At 35.2% G+C, this 19380-nt stretch overlaps 1 protein-coding gene across 13 annotated transcripts in view; it reads left to right on the forward strand.

Moving 5' to 3' along the window:
* AGTPBP1 (ATP/GTP binding carboxypeptidase 1) overlaps positions 1 to 19380 on the forward strand; it is a 65130-nt gene that overhangs the window by 12669 nt on the left and 33081 nt on the right. For all 13 annotated transcript variants that reach the window (XR_005952103.1, XM_041397054.1, XM_041397057.1 and 10 more), the window contains 12 exons: positions 4609 to 4739; positions 5265 to 5332; positions 5747 to 5810; positions 6153 to 6299; positions 6534 to 6665; positions 8504 to 8597; positions 10204 to 10241; positions 11769 to 11977; positions 12382 to 12559; positions 13990 to 14087; positions 15092 to 15208; positions 15804 to 16516. Coding sequence is in view for 12 of the 13 variants with exons in the window: in XM_041397054.1 (XP_041252988.1) it covers positions 4609 to 4739; positions 5265 to 5332; positions 5747 to 5810; positions 6153 to 6299; positions 6534 to 6665; positions 8504 to 8597; positions 10204 to 10241; positions 11769 to 11977; positions 12382 to 12559; positions 13990 to 14087; positions 15092 to 15208; positions 15804 to 16516 (1989 nt within the window). In the remaining variant the exon portion in view is untranslated. The remainder of the gene's footprint in view (positions 1 to 4608; positions 4740 to 5264; positions 5333 to 5746; positions 5811 to 6152; positions 6300 to 6533; positions 6666 to 8503; positions 8598 to 10203; positions 10242 to 11768; positions 11978 to 12381; positions 12560 to 13989; positions 14088 to 15091; positions 15209 to 15803; positions 16517 to 19380) is intronic.

Here is a 19380-nt window from a genome sequence, read left to right on the forward strand (position 1 = left end):
AGGTCATCAGGGACTGGTTTGGCATATATGTGTCATGAAGAGCAACTCTGGTGTTTATCCAGATCTGAAGACAATAGTTTTTATGGTGTTATGAAGTTTCTTCTGGTGCTCTTTAGTCATGTTTTTTTCAGAATTAAAGATAATAGAGACCTATGTAACCCTCACTGACAAGTGCTCTTATGAGAAGGCTTTAGAATGGATGGGGTGAAAAATGTCACTCCTAATAACAAGAAGGGTTCTTTACTTTGTGGCAAAACCAGTCTCATATTGTTTCTGTGCCCCAGCATCAGTGACAAGCTCAGGTACTCACTGCAGCTTGAAATCTGGAGAACTGCATGTTGGTGTGTCAGGTCAGTCTGAGTCATCCCATTCTTTGTGACAATCGCTTTTGACTGAGTAGAAACCATAGTTAATCTTCTTCTAGTTTGATGGGTGATGATTCAAATTCATGTTGGATACTCCAGCTGGAATTCTTGAGACTGGTCTGTATTGTGTTTTTACCAGTTTGACCCCAGGTTTCCCTCAGCAAGGTCTCCAGTGTCTCATTCTACAAACCGATTTACTCATGGTGCAGTAACACAGCTGGTGCCTCCTGGGAGAGACCACGAACAGAGGAACCCTTGGGCTTTTGTGCCTTGAAAGTCCAAGCACAGGAAAGTCTCAGCTCTTCCCCCTGAGTCTTTGGCTCCTGCTGTGTCTCTGTGTCTGGTCACCACACAAGTCTGTCCACAGCCTTCAGGGAATTCATCTGAGGTTCTACAATGTTGGCAGCTTGAGAGAAAACATATCTCGGACGGGACAGAGTTCATTCTGACTCATTCTTGTGGGATTGAAAATACTGAATTCCATGGTGCCTCTCCATTTTGGAGAACTGTCTTCTAGATTTGGATGCTGAATGGTACATTGGTCAAAACATACGTGTTTTCATTACAAATTTGAGAGAGTCTCATTACAACTTGTGCTTTCATTTTGTTCTGAGGTCAAATGGGTGGTCACAGCAATATTACCGACTCTGCTGCTATATGCCTGTCTGGCTGCTGTAATTCCTGTCCTGTGGTACTGTGCAGGCATTGAAAACTGTCAAATAGTTGTATAACCACTATGTAGATTAGTGTAGAATACTGGTAAATAAGACTAAAATTCTTGTTTTAAGAAGAAAACTCAACCATAACTAAGAGGAAATCAAGAGTTTATTTGCATTTGAGTGTTGGCTGATGCTAATTTTTAGGGATGCTTAATTGTGTATGCGGAAGACATGAAATGTAGATAGCTGTATTTATGTTGGAAGGCTTTATACAAGATGACTAGCCTAAAACTATTTTAAAGATATCTCTGCTGCAATAAGCAGTTATTGCTGTTGGTAGAAACTCTGTCCCCAGGAGGAGATTATAACTCTAAATCTTAGAACTTTAGTTGTTATACCACCCAGTACCGAGAATTATTTACCCTACCTAAACCTTTTAAAGTTTTTATTAACTATGGAGGAATTGTGTTAGATGCCAGCTTCTTGTACCCACTAAATGGCTTCCATGTGTCAGTGTTGCTTGAGTTTTCCAGACTGGAGCATTCAAAAATCAGGTTTGCTCTGACATTTTAATGCCTATGAGTGAATTCTATCTTTGCAAAAACTTAAAAAAAAAAATTGTTATTGTTACTGCTATTATTATGATTATTTGTTATTCCTGAGCATCAGCTTTGCTTTCTTGGATTGTTTTCACCTTTCAAACTACATTAATTTAATTGTGGGACCAATGGTGTACCACAATGGAAGTGACATGCACACACACACACAGGCTGAAGCAGCAGTTGTCTTACACATCGGCTTACATGTGGATTGGCTGGACTCTTACTTCTTTTGCTTGTGGAGCTGGTGAAGATAACATCCTATATAATTTGGTCAGTTTGTGTATTAGATCAACAGAGCTTGTGGATTTCATTACAATCTTGTGTCAATTTTGGAGCATTTAAAGTTCAATGGATAAATGGAGAAGCAGAGAGAAGCAAAACAATGCTTATGCAAATAATAACGGCTTTGTACTATTCCGCATAGTGTTAGATGACGAGAAAGGATTGGAGTGATAATGCTTTACTTACACAAGGAAATTAATGTTTCAGCATGCAAGACAGATTTAATTTAGATGAAAAAAATAATTAAGTTTTAATAATTAAACATTTTAATAATTAAATTTTTAAAAAAGTTAAATCAAAGTCTGTCAAATACTTGAGAAGGTGATAGGCTTACTTCACAATATAAAATTACTCCTATTTAAGAGCAGAGCTATAATTAATATAACCATTTCTTATTCTTGTTCTTAGCAGCTTTTAAGTATCATCTGTAATCTGAAATTAATTTTTGGCTCTGCTTCTCATTAAGATGTCCGTGTGGAAAAGTGAGAGTGGTGGAAGCAGTTTCCTGTGCAGCTCTCACATCAATTTGCCTTCATGGCTTATAACTTTTGCCCTCAACTGACTTTTCCCCATAATTTTAACATTTTAGTAGTTAACAGTAAGTGTAAAACCTTTACACAGATGTGAGATATAAATCAAGGAGTAATAATAATTCCTCATTATTATAAACAAAACTGGCTGACTATTCATAAAGCTAGTATTGTAGACTTTAATTTTATTGTAGATAAAGCAATGTGTGTGTAAAATGAATTATTGTTGATTATTTTAGAACTTTAATGTTATGAATGAAAAGCCAAGGTAGTTCATGCATGGAAGTCATAGTTTCCTGTAGTTAATTACATGACTACAATTAAAATGTTAAACACCTGTTTAAAAATTACTGTCAGGCTGTAATGGGTCCAATTATTTAGGAATGTGAATCTCAAAACTATTCTGAATAATTTTTATGATCTGAAAGTATAGAACAAATAAAACAGTTTCTATACTGACTCTGTTTAGAATAAACAGACCAATTCTTTCTTTCTCCTTCTCTATATAAATGCCTGGACTGAAGTGGTGTCTTACACTAAAATACATTTTCAAGTCAATTTTTTGTTGCAAGACTATTGGGTTTGCTGGGGGGAGGCTGCAAGGTGGTTTCTGTGGAAGGCTGCTGGAAGCTTCCTCCATGTCCAGCACAGCCAGTCCCTGGTGGCTCCAATACAGACGTGCCGCTGGGCAAGACTGGGCCAGGCAGAAATGGTGATAACTCTGCTGTGATAACAGATTTAAGATTAAATAAAACAAAGTTATTATGCAGATGTAATTGTGGCCAGAGTAGGGTGAGAACATGTGAGAGGAACAACTCTGCAGACACCAAGGTCAGTGGAGAAGGAGGAGGAGGAGAAGGATCTGCTCCAGGAACCAGAGCTGAGGTTCTGCTGCAGCCCCTGGTGCAAACCTTGGCGAGGCAGCTGTACCCTGCAGCCCATGGAGCTCCATGGGGATGTAGAGATCCACCTGCAGCTGGTGGAGGAGACCCAGGCTGGAGAAGGTGGATTCACAAAGGAGTCTGTGAACCCAAGGGAGGCCCCAGGCTGGAGCAGCCTGTCCTTGGAGGACTGTACAGTCCTCCCACACTGCATCAGTTTTGGGAGGACTGTGTGTCCATGGGAGGGACTCACATTGCAGCAGTTCACTGAGAGCTGCTGCTCATGAGATGGACCCATGTTGGAGAAGTTAATGAAGAACTGTCTCCCATGGGAGGGATCCTACGGTGCAGCTGGGGAATGACTCCTCTCCCTGAGCAGCGGGAAAAGCCTCAGGTGATGAACTGGCCACAACCCCCATTCCCTGTTTCCCTGTGCTGCTGGGGTGGGAGGCAGAGCTGGAAGGAAGGAAGGGTGGCAGAAAGCTGTTTTTAAGGGTTATTTTACTTTCTCACTATCCTGCTCTGACTTTGTCAGTAATAAATTCACTTCATATCTCTAAGCTGAGCCTGTTGTGCCCATGATTATATTTAGTGAGTGATCTCTCGCAGTCCTTATCTTGACCCATGACCCTTCATTAAATTTTCTCTCCTCTGTCCAGCTGCAGAGGGGAGTGAGTGAGTAGCTTTGCTGGGTGCCTGGCCTGTGGCCAGCATAAACCCACGACAGCAGGCCAGAATGCCCTTGCAGTCAAAATGAATCCAAACTTTGATGATAATTTTAGAAAATATCTTTTGTTTCTTTCTCAAAATGGTGGTTTTTTTTCTTCAGCTGGTGTGTGCTAGTTTGCTCACTTCACGAATGACATTATTTTCTTCCTTTTCTGAAATGCCATTTTTCAGCTGTTTTTCAGTCTATTTGTAGCCAGTTTTTCCTTTAAGGGCAAGTTGGATAGGGTATTCTGTCACTTAACATAAATTATTAAATATAAGTCGCTCTAGATGGCATAGATGAAGAACATTTGTACCTATAGCTGCATAGCTGCATTTATTTGCTGCAACTGATTTCCCTGTTCACAGTTGCTCTTGGAGATGCTGTAACATACAATTAGTCCGTTACAGTGCAGGCTTTTCAAAACCTGTAAATTTGCTAGAATTGAGAATTAAGACTGCTTTCCAATCCAGATAAAATATGGAAGTGAATTAGTCACACCCTTTACTCTAGCATCAAGTTTCTGTTGTTAGGAGCTTTTTTCTCTGATTTAGATGGAAAAATAATATCTTTTTTGTAGTGTTTCTGCCAGTTCTCGGACTATATCCCTGCTGTCACAGCTGGAGAAGATAAATTTGGACTCTGTATTAGGAGAATCAGACAATGCCAGATATGTTACCTCAAGGATCCTTCATCTGGTCCAGAGTCAAGGTAATTATCTAAGCTTTGTGGTTTTAGTAGTTTCCCTTTTGACCCTTGCTTCCTGTATCTCCCTTGTTAGACTTAAGTTTTGATTTAGTGAACTTGATTATATATCTGTTTTTGTCACTGATTGTTGAAAACATCTGTTTAAGACCATGTTTAATATATCTAGTATAGTATTGGTAGTGCTGAGTCCATTTTGTGTTTGTCAAATAGCTATAATTTAAGTAATAACTTGCTTCATATGTATATATGTCTGTATGTTGTATATAGGTAAAGAGTAGAAGTATCTGGAAGGCAGCTTTCCTACTGATATTTTTCTTAATTTTTTTTTCTAGGCCATCACAAAATTGTTGAATAATTGAAAACAAAAATTAGTTTTAAAATTGCTTAAGTCTTTTACTTTGTTCTTAGTACATACAAATATGCATTTTTTAATAAGTTTTATTATTTGCAGTGTAAATTTTCTTGTCAATTTGTAGATGATAACATATTTTTTTACTACAAGCCAATGCTGGTCTTTTTCTGTGACAGAAAAAACCAGGAAGGAGATGACTTCTAAGGGCTCCACTGGAATAGAAGTTATCCTGTCAACCCTAGAGGTAAAATATTTTAATTTTTTTTTGTTATGGGTTCATAGCAGTTTTGCATTCTATCATTATGAAATGTATATATTTCGTATTATGAAATATGTTGTTATCCTATTGAGTCTTCAAAACTTGTGTTGGTCTGTTAAGAATAGATACTTCTTCAAGTAACCTACTTGTGATTTTCTCTCCCTTATATTTAGATATTTTAAGGTATTGCTTGTCACCTATCAATTCTAATTGATGTACCACACTACAAAGTGTGTTTTAATTGGTTTTGTGGTTAATTTGGGCTGCATAGTGGGATGGTTGCGATGTGGGTACATTCAAAGTTCTATTTAATTTTGTGGTGGCAATTCCTCCTATCTTTAAGTATCCAAACCATTATTAGACTGCATGTTAAACACAGATCTCTTTTTTTTATTGCAGAATACAAGAGATCCTCAAACTATTCTAAATATATTGAATATTCTCATTGAGATTGTCTCAGTTGGTAAGTTTTCATTAAGAAGTAATATATGATTATATTTATGCTTGCTTTTTCAGTTTATTTTTGTTTGCTTTCTCTAGTTAATTTTATTGTTGTTGGGTTTTTCATAAAGTATCATTATTTTGGTTTTTGTTGTTGATTGCTGAAGCATATGCAGAATTAAAAGAATGTAAAGACTGAAGTTACCTTTCTAATAAGGTAAGTGTAAGTCTATCATGTTCTTGCATAGTGTAGTCATATATAAAGAAAATACTGATGTTTTAAAACCTAACTTCATTATAACTGTCTCTTAGATATTTAATTGTTCTTTGGCTTTAGTTGTATCAATTCAGTTTTAATTTCTAGGTGGTGGTCGGAGAGCAAGTGTCTTAGTCACCAAAGGAGGGACACAGATCTTGTTACAGCTGCTTTTGACTGCCAGCAAAGACTCTCCACCAAATGAAGAACTAATGGTGCTTCTTCATACTCTTCTTGCAAAAATTGGTCCAAAAGGTGATATTATGGCTTAATAATTACTGTTTTATAATTCTGTTATTGTGTAAGCATCCACATACTCAGAACTGGTAAAGAGGAAAAATAATAGTGAAGTAAATTAGAGGGGAGGAAAGAATGGTGGAAAGTAGATAAGCAGAGTTGACATCAGTAGAAAGAGATCAGTAATTTAACTTCTATTTTTTTAACAATTTCAAAATCAGTGTGATTGGTCTTGTATTTCTTTGATGTCAGACAAGAAGATTGGCATGAAAGCAAGAATAAATGGTGTCCTAAACATACCATTGAATTTAGTGAAGCATAATTTGCAGAACCACAGGCTAGTATTGCCATGTCTTCAAGTATTAAGAGTTTATTCAACCAACTGTAAGTATTGCAGAAAATTATTTTCTTTCCTATGTGAATAAAGCTTTTTATCTAGATAAGGCTAAAATGTCAGCTGAGTGCTTGTTTAATGTTAGTTATTTAAACTATTTTTTTTCTGAGAATTTTCTCCTTATATCCTCAAAATGTTTAAATTCTACAAAAAAATTTTTTTTGATCAATGCTATTGGGTGTGTGGAATTTTGAGCCACCTAATTTGCATAAATGCTGACGTTTAAAGCTCTAAACCAGAAATGCTAACAGTTTGCTTGCAGAAGCACTTAGAGATAAATAATTAGTCTCTTTATTATTCATTCTCATGTTTTTTATTTCTGATGTTATATTTATTTCTTTATTACCAATTTAAAACTTGGTTAACACAGAAAATGTTTCAATTTAACTTAATTATTTCTTAATTTAACCTTTTCCTTAATTGTTTTATTCAAGAGCTCCCCTCTCCACTGTTGGACTAACATTCTTCCACAAGAGCCTAGTTGTTTGGGCAGGCAATAGAAAATTGATGAAAATAATGAGATTCTTTCTGTATCTCTGCTATCAGTTAGACGCTTTTAATTTTTTTCATTTGAGCTTGAAATGGTTGTAAATCTTATTTATGTGCCAGAAATTTAACACGTGGCCATGTTCCCCCCCAGAGAACTGATTTGATAATCTGTAAGATTATGTTTTCAGGTCATTCACATGCGCAGCAATAATTCGTAAAGCCTCAATATTTTCAAAACATGGAAGCTTTATTTCTATTGAGCTGTCCTGGCAATGAGGTAAAACACTTCTAAAGTGAAAAGTCTAATACAGATAGTTACATTAGCAACATTGCTTATCTGAAAACTTGCTTCATCCTGAAAATGGGACTGAGTCTCTAATTTGACTTCTTAGATCAGTTCTATTTTTCTGTATTTCTCACTCTTTATGAAAAGAATAAGTGGTAGTAGTTCGTAATTTTCTGATTTTCTTCAAGTTTGTGTAAAGTTACTATTAGAGTAAATCCTAACTTGACTTAGATTCTGGTATGATGTTGCTGCTAATGATGATGAAATTGCCACTTCGAGTTCACGTACTAAATTCTACAGTGATAACAGCGTTTATTATATTGAAGTAAATTCTTAGCTACTCTCTTCCTAGTTTGTTAGGAGAACATGTTGCTAAACTCAGCCAGGTGTCTGTGTCAGCAGTGTTTGAGTTGGCTGTTTGACTTCAAACAAATACTTTAAGGACATATTTCTCTAACATGGGTCTTAGCATAATTTCTTTTCATTTGATCCCGTTCAAATAGATTACTTTTATATTTATTTTTTTTTTTTTCTGAGAACATGTATTCAGAACATGTAGTTCAGGAAAGCTATACCAGTTGGCATTTTAAAATTTTGTAGCAGACTCTTGGATTTCATATCTTCATGAATATAGCTGTTTGTTCAAATATGGAAGGGTCATAGTCATGTTTTATGACAGCAAGACATAGAACCTGAAATTTTAGAAAACCCACTGCTTCAGTAAACTGTGAATTTCTATAAAGAAGATTGGTTTTGTGTTGTATCTTAGTAACAAAGAAAGCAGAAGCCTGCATTGGAAGTAGTATGTGGTTTTATTTGTAAAGTAATGATTAAGATTTCTTCTTTTCCAAGTTTTATCAGGATTGGGTCATCATGCAAATTATGTGTAGAGTAGTGTCTGCTTGTCACTGTATGTCTTAAAGGACTAAAATCTCTAGCATATTTTTGTACTTGAAAATTAACTTGTGTGAGTTTTAGTCTTGAGTATATGGATCTTTTTCTTTTGCCTTTCCTTACTACATTATGTTGAAATTGATTGCTTTTGACTTCCAGCTGTAAATGCAGTATCTCTGGGAAAGAATGGAATAGTAGAACTGATGTTTAAGATTATTGGCCCTTTTAGTAAAAGGAACACTAGCCTTATGAAGTAAGTAAGATCTCTTTAATATACTATGTGGTAAAACCTTGTATGTTTTTTCAAAACTTACTTGTAAATGAAAAACAATATTGAAGCAATCAAGTGCAATTAATATTTGAAGATTAAAGTGAAGGGTGATGGAAAGGAGTATCACAAATATGAGAAATTTTAATTTTTCCCAGCAGATAAACACAAAATACTTGAATGTCTATTTGCAGTACTGGTAAAATAATATACATTATTTTTTATCTTTAATATTCCTGCATGGAAACTGTACAGTGGTTAATCCCAAATCATAACAAGGAGATCAAGACAATCCCATAATTTTTCAGTTTGTTTCTACAACACCAAGCCTGACAGAGTTCAAGAGCATTTAGACAATACTCTCAGGCACAGAATGTGACTCTTTGGAGTGGTGCTGTGCAGGGCCAGGAGTTGGATTTGATGATCCTTGTGTGCCTCTTCCAAGTCAGCTTATTCTATTATTTCCTTTGTGCTTTAGTGTGATATTGTCCCTTTTTTTGGATAATAGATTTTTTTTTTCCATTTTTCTGCGAAGCAAATAGACATCTGGAGCAAGGACACAAAACATAGAATAGGAAGCCTCAGCAATTACTGTCTCGGGGGCTATTATGTTAAGAAAATTAAAATTCATTGTGTAGCTGAAAGTGGTGACTTTAGATTCCCATTCTGGTGGTGGTTGTAGATTTTGGGCCTTTTTGTTTGGTTGGGTTTTTTGATTTGGATTGGATTTTTTGGGTGAATGTAGCGTTAAAAAGTAGCCAAGTGGATGTAACTGAAGATAATCCTTTCTTTATATACTCCACCTTTTTGAAGTACATACCAGTACTAAGTTTTTCATGTGATTAGCAAAGTATTAATCTCATATTGTGCATATTCTAACTTTGTTTCAAAAAGATCACATTTTGATATGTGATCAAAATCAGGTGTTTGTGTTCACAGGAGTAGGGTACAAAAAAACATGTCCTATTCTTTCAAGGCTCAGCTAAAATTCCACATTTGAACATACTATTCTATGATGTGGCTAATCATGATATCATTGTTTATGGTCTAAGATCAGATGCATCAAGTCTATCTTCACAAAAGGTGAAAAATAAGTATATACATTTTGTAGTTGCACAGTTGAGTTGAGGGAAGATCTTTGGGTACAAGAAAAATCTCATGCTGACCATCATGTGTTGTTGGACAGATTGATGGGCATTGCTTTTCAGTATATTCATATACTGCCTGGTGGTATTGACATACTGTTTTCTAAAATAACGTCCTTTACTTTGTGGAAGTACTTGTTCTGCTGCTAACAAAGACCTGAATTTCAGAATATCACAACCAGTGAGTGTCGGTCATAAACATTACGTTGCCACAGTGTTTTTGCAAAAGCTGGAAGTTTGTATAGATGTTGCATTGATATTTTTAAGTTTTGTCATCAGACTTCAAATACATGATCTTGTAGTAGTATAAAAGTGAAGTCTGTGCTACAGTGCAACCAGGAAAACATGAAGTTAGACTCTTTATAAATCTGTAAGCAGTAAATATTTTGTACAGTTTTAAGCTTACTGGTTGGTTGCTGTTTTGACTTTTCTTGTTATGTTGACAGGGTTGCTTTAGACACACTTGCTGCATTGCTAAAATCAAGTAAGTGTTTGACTACAAGAAAATATCTACTTGAGCTATAATGGGTGTGTGTGTATATATGGACACAGTAAAACTAAGCATTAAATTGGTGGCCAAAATAAAAATAGGGCTAGGAAACCTATAAATAAGTTTTCTCTGAAGTTTCTGATGCTTTATTTATGTTGTGTATACATGAATGTTTAATACTTGATTAGTGCTTTGTCAGTTATGCAGCAGAAAGGTTGCACTGCTTCTGCAGAACTGATCTAGGTCCAAAGAGGACAAATTTTTTTACATTCTCTCACCTCAGCCATTCAATAATAGATGCCTATAGCTTAACTCCTGTGCCTCTTTTTTACACATACATCTGAAAATATCTCTTGGATGCCTAGGGAAAATACAGATCTTCTTCAGTACCTTCCTGAATAATTAGGATTTGGGTCCCAGTAACAAATCTGTCAGTGATGCTCATGAAGTGGAATTAAAGGTAGCAAAACCAGTGGTGTGATTCCAGACATGGGCTGTCTCAGCCAGCAGCAATTGATCCTCCCAATGTCATCTTTGCAGATTTTGAACCAGCATTGTAACTAGTAAGGAACTAAAAACTAATTTTCTCCAAAGAGTTGTGTTAAAGTGATGGCATTCATAGTAGTTTTAGTGGAGTTGAATAAGAATTGAGATGTGATGAGATTTGCAGAAAACCATTTCACACAAATGGTGAGAAATTTCTGTACTCACTATCACAGAGTGCTGAGTTTATTCATGTTTATTCAGTGTGATACCTTGGTCTTACAGGTTTGTGTGTCTATGAATTTTGCAACTTCTCCTTGGGAAGTTTAGGGAAACAAATATTTCCAAATAGTTGTCGGTATTCCATTCTGTGAATTGGCAGTTAAACTTCAATACTGGGGAGAAAAATGGGGTGTTGAAAAGGTGTGTCTTTAAAACAAGAGGTCTTGTTCATTTACTTAGAGATGTCTTCTCCTTAGTGGTTTTAACTTGTAACTTCATATACTTTATATAATTAAATATTTTCATAACAACATTAGTCTACTATATATATATATTCCAGCTGTCATACTGATTACCCAGTATTTGGGGTAGAAGTATTTTCAGCTTATGAAATTTGAGTGATAGTTGTGAAACTATATGGATTGCAAGTGAAAAGATGTTTGTTTCAAATCTTGTATATGGACAGTGCGTGTAGATAATGGTATATATACTTTGTGGAAATACTTTTTGTTTTTAATTTACTGGGTGACTGCATCTTACAATTGCCTTTTAAGTGTAATGCATGCTGTTCTAGGAAACCATGAAAATTACGTGAAATGTTCCAAGAATGAGGTTTAGGCTACTGGTCTTAGTTTTCCAGTCATTTCTGTTTAGGTTGATGTAAAACTCTGCTAAGGGTGGCTAAAATACTATTCAAACTGAAACAATTCAGTTACTTGGATAAAAAGAGTAATTTAAACATTGAAAGTAAAATTTGAAAGTAATATCGAAGTCACTGGGCAATTTTAATTTTCTTTCCTAACTTTTTTTGCAAAGAAACAAATGCCAGGAGAGCAGTAGACAGAGGATATGTGCAGGTGCTTATAACGATTTATGTTGATTGGCACCATCACGATAGTCGACACAGATACATGCTGATACGTAAAGGAGTGTTACAGTGCATTAAAAATGTTACAAATATCAAACTGGGAAGAAAAGCATTTCTTGATGCCAATGGGATGAAAATTCTTTACAACACTTCACAGGTAAGTTTCTCCTGATAGGGTTTTTTTATGTTGTTGTTTTTGCCTTTTTAGCTATGACCTCAAGTTTATCATATTTCTTTTATGAGATTGATGGTCATTTCTGATTATAGGAATAAGGATTATATTCTGTAGCCCACTGAAACATTGAAAGAGTATAGAATTAGATTTGTATTTGTCGTTATTTTGCTGTGGCTATTTCTGGGATGGGCGGTTGAACTTACTTTTAAAAAAGAGGGGGTGAAAATGCCTTTCTGTGCTGAAGTTTGGATTTCTAAAGGTGAATTTGAATTGGTAGTTTTTCCTGTCCTTCAAAGAAGACATGAACCAATTTTTTTGTAAATAGTATATAAATGTAATTTGACTTTCAATTTGAGAAATACTTTTCTTTATTTTCCTGTTAACAGGAGTGCCTTGCAGTAAGAACTCTTGATCCTCTCGTCAATACATCCAGCCTAATAATGAGAAAATGTTTTCCCAAAAATCGTCTTCCTTTACCAACTATTAAAAGTGCTTTCCATTTCCAACTCCCAGTTATTCCTGCCAGTGGTCCTGTGGCTCAGCTGTACAATTTGCCTCCTGATGGTATGGTGATTTTGTAGTACTTTTGTCTTTGAGTATGTCTAATTTTGCTTTATGGAAAAGTGGAATCAATTCTACTTAATTGTGTTCTCTGCTGAAAGGACGCTGAGACACTTCTCAATGAGCCAAGTGTCTGTGACTGTTGGTGTGGAGCACCAGTTTCTAATGTTAAGTTTAAAGTGTTAGACATTTTGTCCAGACACATGTGGTTATAAAATCAAAGAGGAAACAAGTACTAAAAGGCGATGCTCACCAAACTCTGAAGTGTAAAGAAAAGGCTGTATTCATACTTAAATGGTTTCTCCTTTCAACTCATGTAGCATATACATTCTCCTATGTGTAATGTGTTGTAGTGTACATCCTGTCTTACAGGAGCTTGTATCCCTTCCTTTCTTTTTATTACTTGGATAAGTTACGATGTGATGAATTTAGATTAATGTTTTCCATTTGAAGTATTGGCTTTTATATGTTATTGTGATTATTCCTTTATTTTCATGATGAGAAAGTAGAGCTGCTTTCTTGGACTGTTGCAGTCTCTTAGAAAACACTGTAGTGCAAAGCATTTATATGCTTCTTTGTAGAAAATCGATTAATCCCATTGTGAACACCTTTCATTATTTTCGGGTAATTAATACATATTCCAATAAGGTGAAACAGCTTCAGACCTGGTAAGCAACTAATGAAGTTGCTGTCAGACAGTTAATCTGAAATGAGTGGTCAAAGTCAGCTTATTAATATCTTTTATTCATGATACCTCCTGAAACAAAATGTAATCATAGTCTGAAAATAAGTTATCGTATTGGGGTTCATGTGGGTCAGACTCCAGTAGTTCAAAGATTATTTATGTTTTGTCTTCAAAGTAGAAAAGAGATTTAGATGTGAGTTTCAAAGCCCACGGGAATTAAATCTCTGCTTAATACAGTAGATTGGTACTGTATAATGCCTATTTAGAAATTTCCTAGTTTTCTAAAGTGAACTATTGATATGTTTTTTTAATAGGTTTGTTACCTGTTATAAAAAGTAGTGAAAAACCAATAGGAAATAGGATACATAGTGCTTTAAAGGAAGAAGTTCTATATTAAAAGACACGTGGAGTGTTGGTGGGTGGGTAGAGGTCTGGATTTATTAAAAGTATAATCTTGTATAGTCAGTATTATAAAACCAGTACATATAGTCATTCTGAGTACACTAAAAAATCAGTGTAATTTGTAAATCTCTGAATGAGCCCTTTAATGATAATCAGCAAATTTTCTGCATGGAAAACACTGTGAGAAAATTTAAACCCCCCAGCACTAATTTACTAGTTGGTTTTCACATTTTTTTCAAGGAGTATATGAAAAAGAAAATAAATCCAGAACATCAAAAATCTTGTATGAGCATGTATAATTGGATTAAATGTATAATCTGCCTTACAAAACCTTTTTGTATTGTAGTGGATGATGTGGTGGATGAAAGTGATGATAACGATGATGTTGAAACAGAATCAGAAATTGAAACTGAAATTGATGATGACAACGACCAATATTTTAAGGTTGGTGGAGACAGAATTAATAGGCAAAAGTCTGCTATAGCAATCTTTTATTTAAGTTGCTTAAGTTGTTTAATCTGGTATATAATGCATTTTAAGTGTTAGAAGCAGTTTGAGAAGGTTTTCAGGGCAATTTCTAAAATTAAAAAAGCTTCAGAAACTTAAAGAAGGTGGGTGCTGCTTGAAAATATCAAACATTCTTGTTCAGATTGCTTCAGCATTTTTGTCAAAATTTGTTTGCTTCACACTTGATGTATCTGGAGTGCAGTGGAACAGAACCACAGACTTCTTTAGCAGTGTTCTCTTCCCAACTTGTACTTCTCTCAGCCTGCTTTTCTCACATGAGCTGGTCCATATGTAGGAGCTGCTCTAACCTTTTCCAGCATTCTGGACTGGGATTGACTAGATCAGTGTTTCAGCATGGTAGCTGAAGTTCAGCCAGCTGTAGAGGTAGACATCATACCTCTAACTGTTGTACCACTTAGGGGAGGTATTCTCCTGTTCTCTAGCTGCCAGATGGGTGTTCAGTCAGAACTGCCTTATTCTATATTTTTATGTTATGTGTATTTAGGAATTAATAGAATTTCCTCTCCATGAACTGGAAAAACATACTGTATTCAAGGATCTCATGAGACCTGATGGAAGGAGTATCTTCCATACAAGCAGTATTCCTTTGTCACTGCAATCAGATGAAGTCTTCACATTCCTGTACTGTGCTGGGAATATGCACAGATTTCATGTAAAATCTGGTGTCTGTGCATAATAAGTTTGGATGAAAACAAGAAAATGGAGATGCTCATGATATTGATGTTGAAATGGAGGCTTAGGCATCCTAATAATACTGAGCAGTCTAAATCTTCATGATGAAGTTCAGCTACTTTTGAAATAGTGGTATTTTATCTTTTAAAGCATAGCTGTATCAGGAGTAAAGGTGAATGTTTCAGATTAATGTTGTAGAACATCATTAGTTTTGGATGCAAGATTAATTTGTTCTGGTGATTTTTCAGAATGATGATATTGAGAGTGATATTAATAAACTGAAGCCTAGACAGGAATTGGGAAGACCCATAGAAGAACTGAAAATGTATGAGCGATTTTTCCCAGAACTTTCAGAAAACTTTCAGGTAAAGCATATTGTTCCCAGGACATTTCTGGCCATGTCATGTTGACTCTGGAATATACTTTGATGTTGTTTTTTGGGTGGATAGTTCCTCTAGCCAAAAATCAGGGGTCTGCAGTTCTGGACCTACATATGGGAGTACTTTATTGTAGGTTATTTAGTTATGTGTTATGGTTGCTTCAGTCTTACTGAGAAGGGGGTACTGTGGGTAGATGTAAAGGAAAACTGTTTTCTGATGTCTGATTATTATATACAGCAGAAAGTAAAATAGTGAAGAAGGATGTGAGATTTCTGAGAGTGCCTAATTGTGTTAGGCATCTCCTTTAACGCTGTACACCTGCTTAAAATATGTAGTTAAAATATCTGGGACGTTGCATTGACTTTATACTTTGTTTTTAATGAACTGCTTGTTGTTGCTTTAAGGCTTTCTTGTAAAATAGAAACTTCATTGCTCTGATGCCTTATAACAGCTGTCACCTTTTAAATTACATTTAAAACAAGGAAAGACAAATGTTTCTAATATACATGAAACTTGGGAACTGTTTACATTTTTTGTTAATAATTTTTAAAATTACTCTTTCACCTTTGTTTTTTTTAAGGAATGGGACTTAGTTTCCAAGGAACCAAAGCCTTCTGTACCTGATGCAAATTTGAGTGGACCTATTGTTGTTCCTACAGCCAGTGAGGAGCACTCTGCTGAAGCAAACCCATCAACAAAAGGAGTTGCTTTAAAGGAGTGCAGTCCTTTATTGACAGAGGAATACAATAGAAGGCCAGTGTTTCTGGAACTACCAAAGAAAGATAACATGAAAGGCAGTAGTTTACATCAGCAAAATGATCAAAGAAACATGCTTCCATCATGCCAGTGTCTAAGCCAAGAAATTGTGAAAGGCTTGGACAAAATCAGTCTCCAGAACAGTGCAAAAAATGATCAACATTATGGTACCAGGTGTGTAGTAAAGAAAGAAAACAAAGCTAGCGTTGCCACACTTGCTTGCAGTAAACCCTGTGAGCATGTTTCACCCTGTGGAGGTAGTCTCTTTGAAGGATCATCTGTCCAGCTGGGAAAACTCTGCTGCACAGGAGTGGATTCAGAGGAGGAGGAGGATTCCAGATCTAGTTCATCAGGAGAACATGCTATGTTTCAAGTTTATGACATATCACCAGTTCATGACTGTGATCTTTATCTTGAAATGGTGAAGAACACAAAGTCTATTCCAGAATACTCAGAAGTGGCCTATCCAGATTATTTTGGCCATATTCCACCCTCATTTAAGGAACCTATTCTGGAAAGGCGATATGGGGTACAGAGGTGAGTTACCATACTCCTTTTTTTGTTGTTGTTTTCATTCCTTGGAGAAACAGTGTTTAGGATGAGATTTACCTGATGATCTCCAGAGGTCCCAACCCAACCCTAACTATGGCTGTGATTAACAAGCAATGTTACACTGTTTACTTGGGCATCTAAAACTGTTTCCAGTGAAAAGCAGTTTGAAGGTAGGTCAGTGTGCATTGATCAGCACAGAGCCATAAAGAGGAACGCAGTCTGATTCTGTAATTGCTAATTCTGGAATTCAATTTCTAAATATGAAATTAAGTTTATATTTTCCTTTTCTGCCTTCCCATCATTTCTCGTGTAAATCTTGTAGTTTGCAAAATAACAAACCAACCTACAAAATCCACCACCAACCAAACTAAAAAATCCTCACCTGAATGCTCCTTTCAGGTCTTAGCAAAGATGGGACAGTTAATAATTAAAAGATTCTTCACCTCTTTTCTCTGCTGAACTAAAAATCTGTCTTTCAGGGAAACATAGTGCAGAAAGTTAAAAAATTAATACACTAAAGTGTTTGGTTTTAGTGTTCACAGTATAAGAGAATTTTGAATTAACAAATGCAGAGGATGCACTTTGTGTTAGGTACTGCAGAATGACATACAACAAAAACATATCAACACACCCTTTTATTTCTTCACTGAGAGATAATAGAAGATGATGAAGAGTGATGAGATTCTTCAGAATAATTTGCAGAAGTGGTATGAAGATCTGGCTAATATTACATAGTGAGTTACTGTAAAGACATATGAGTACATTAGCAGAACATGTAGAGCTGTGAGACCTTGCCACTTGCCTAATTATGAGACTGAATGCCTTCACCTTTATACTCATAACTATAACCAACTTAATGAGTTTCTTTGTGGTTATATTTAGATATTAAAATTATTAAGAGATTAAATGTCTTTAGCTGGTTGACTGAAAATCCTTCAGCTCTTTCACACAAGTAATGAAAAAGTGATCTTTGTAGTGAAATGACAAGTGCTGGAACACTAATGGCATAATGAACATATCCTTCAGTGTTGAAGGAGGAGAATCTTCCCTAGCAGGTTTTTGTTAGCTAGATTCAGCTGATTTAGAAGGGAGATGGTCTTGAGTCAGGAATCACCTAAGAACTGCACTTAAACAAATCTTGCAGATGCTTATATATGTTTTTGTAGTACTTAATAATTCTGAATTTCCCTGAATAAAAAAATTGAGTAAAGTCAGATACAATTTTTCTCATTGTTAGATATAAAGCACTGGAGAAATAAACCTTGCACGATTATATATAAGGCTGATTTCTAGACCATGAAGATAATTTTAGGGTATATTTTAACTTGAAATGTTCTATTTTTTTTTTTTTTTTTTTTAATGTTGAAAGTAACTTTTTGAGGTCTTGTAGGAACAAGAATGAAATACCAGGTAATATGGCTAAACTTGAATCAAAAATCCTGCATCATTTTTTTAAGGAACACTGTTTTAAGAATTCAATTTTCTACAAACAAATCAGTCTTGTTACTGCAACATAAAAATCTTCTGAGAACTTCTTTAAAAAAGGCATAATCTTTTCATTATTTCATATTTTAAAGTGGATTGTAAAAATTGTGTGGTAGGGAACACGGAAAAGCTTAAAGTCTTTTGCAAATCTGTGTCCTAATTGTTGACATTCAGTGTGATTTATGTTCTCTGTCATGTAAGCACTTAGTTACTGCTCATTGGGTAAGTCTTACTTAGGAAATATATAGTTGCTTTAATCCATCCATGTAATTTGAGAAAATATTGTGTGGGGTCTAAGGTGTGACCTAATGGATTTTCTTCTTATTTTTATTAGGACAATGTAGGATTTGGGGGTATTTTTTAGTTTTGCAATGTGCCAGGAGATTAAATGCTTTTGAATTTGTGCTTTGGAGTGCTTTTTCTTTCTCTTTTAAATTTAGTAGCATATAATTATTACTAAATATCTCACCAATGTATTACTGTTAGGATAAATGAAATTGATTATGGTTGAAGTGTTTTACACTACTCTATCTTTTTAGGAAGAGAATTATTATATAGTAAAATACCCTATAAATTGGGGTATTTCTATTCCTTAAAAATTTAGTTGGCTTGGGGATTTTTTCTGTACACTTTAGTGTTTTCTAATCATCAGGATTCACAAAGGAGTAATCTCTAAGCATAGGGCTCACATCTAGTGTTCTAGATTTCTTTTTCCTTTAATTTTCTTTAAATAGTTTATCTTCATTTTTGGGAACATGAAAATGTCTGCTACTACTTCTCCTTCTTGAATCTGTTCTTGAATGCTATTTCTTCTTTGCTTTCATCTACACTGGTTATTATAACGGTATTTAAAGGATATTATTATTTATAAAATACTTACAATTAATATTCATTGATGGATTTTGTGTTGGCAAAACTTCTGTGATATTAGGAATTGTTATGGCATTTTAGAGCAGAGGCATGCCAAGATCGAATGAGTTTTCTAAAATCAAGTGTAAGGTCACAAATCTGTAATTCTGTCCTGATCTGAACCTATTCAGATGAATTCTCATGAGTCAGCCTTGTCACAATATTGTCAGTTGAACTTGAACTTGTGGCTTCTTTTCTTTTTCAGTTAATTTCAATTTAATACAATGTGCTAGAGTTGTGCACTTACCGTCTGTTTCTCATTTGTTAATAGTATTTATTTTAATTAAACTGAGAATTTCCAGCCTGAATGTACTTTACCATTCTGTTTCTGTGTTCTTCATTGTTAATCTACCTCCTTTTCTTCTTATTGCAGGTGCTGTGCAAGCTTTTCCACACAGCTCTGCCACTATATTTCATTCTTGAACTGCAACACATTCTTACTTTTCCAAGCCAAG

This window comes from Onychostruthus taczanowskii, unplaced genomic scaffold (genome assembly GCF_017590055.1).
Source record: "Onychostruthus taczanowskii isolate IOZ18803 unplaced genomic scaffold, ASM1759005v1 scaffold134, whole genome shotgun sequence".
Classification (NCBI taxonomy): Eukaryota; Metazoa; Chordata; class Aves; order Passeriformes; family Passeridae; genus Onychostruthus; species Onychostruthus taczanowskii.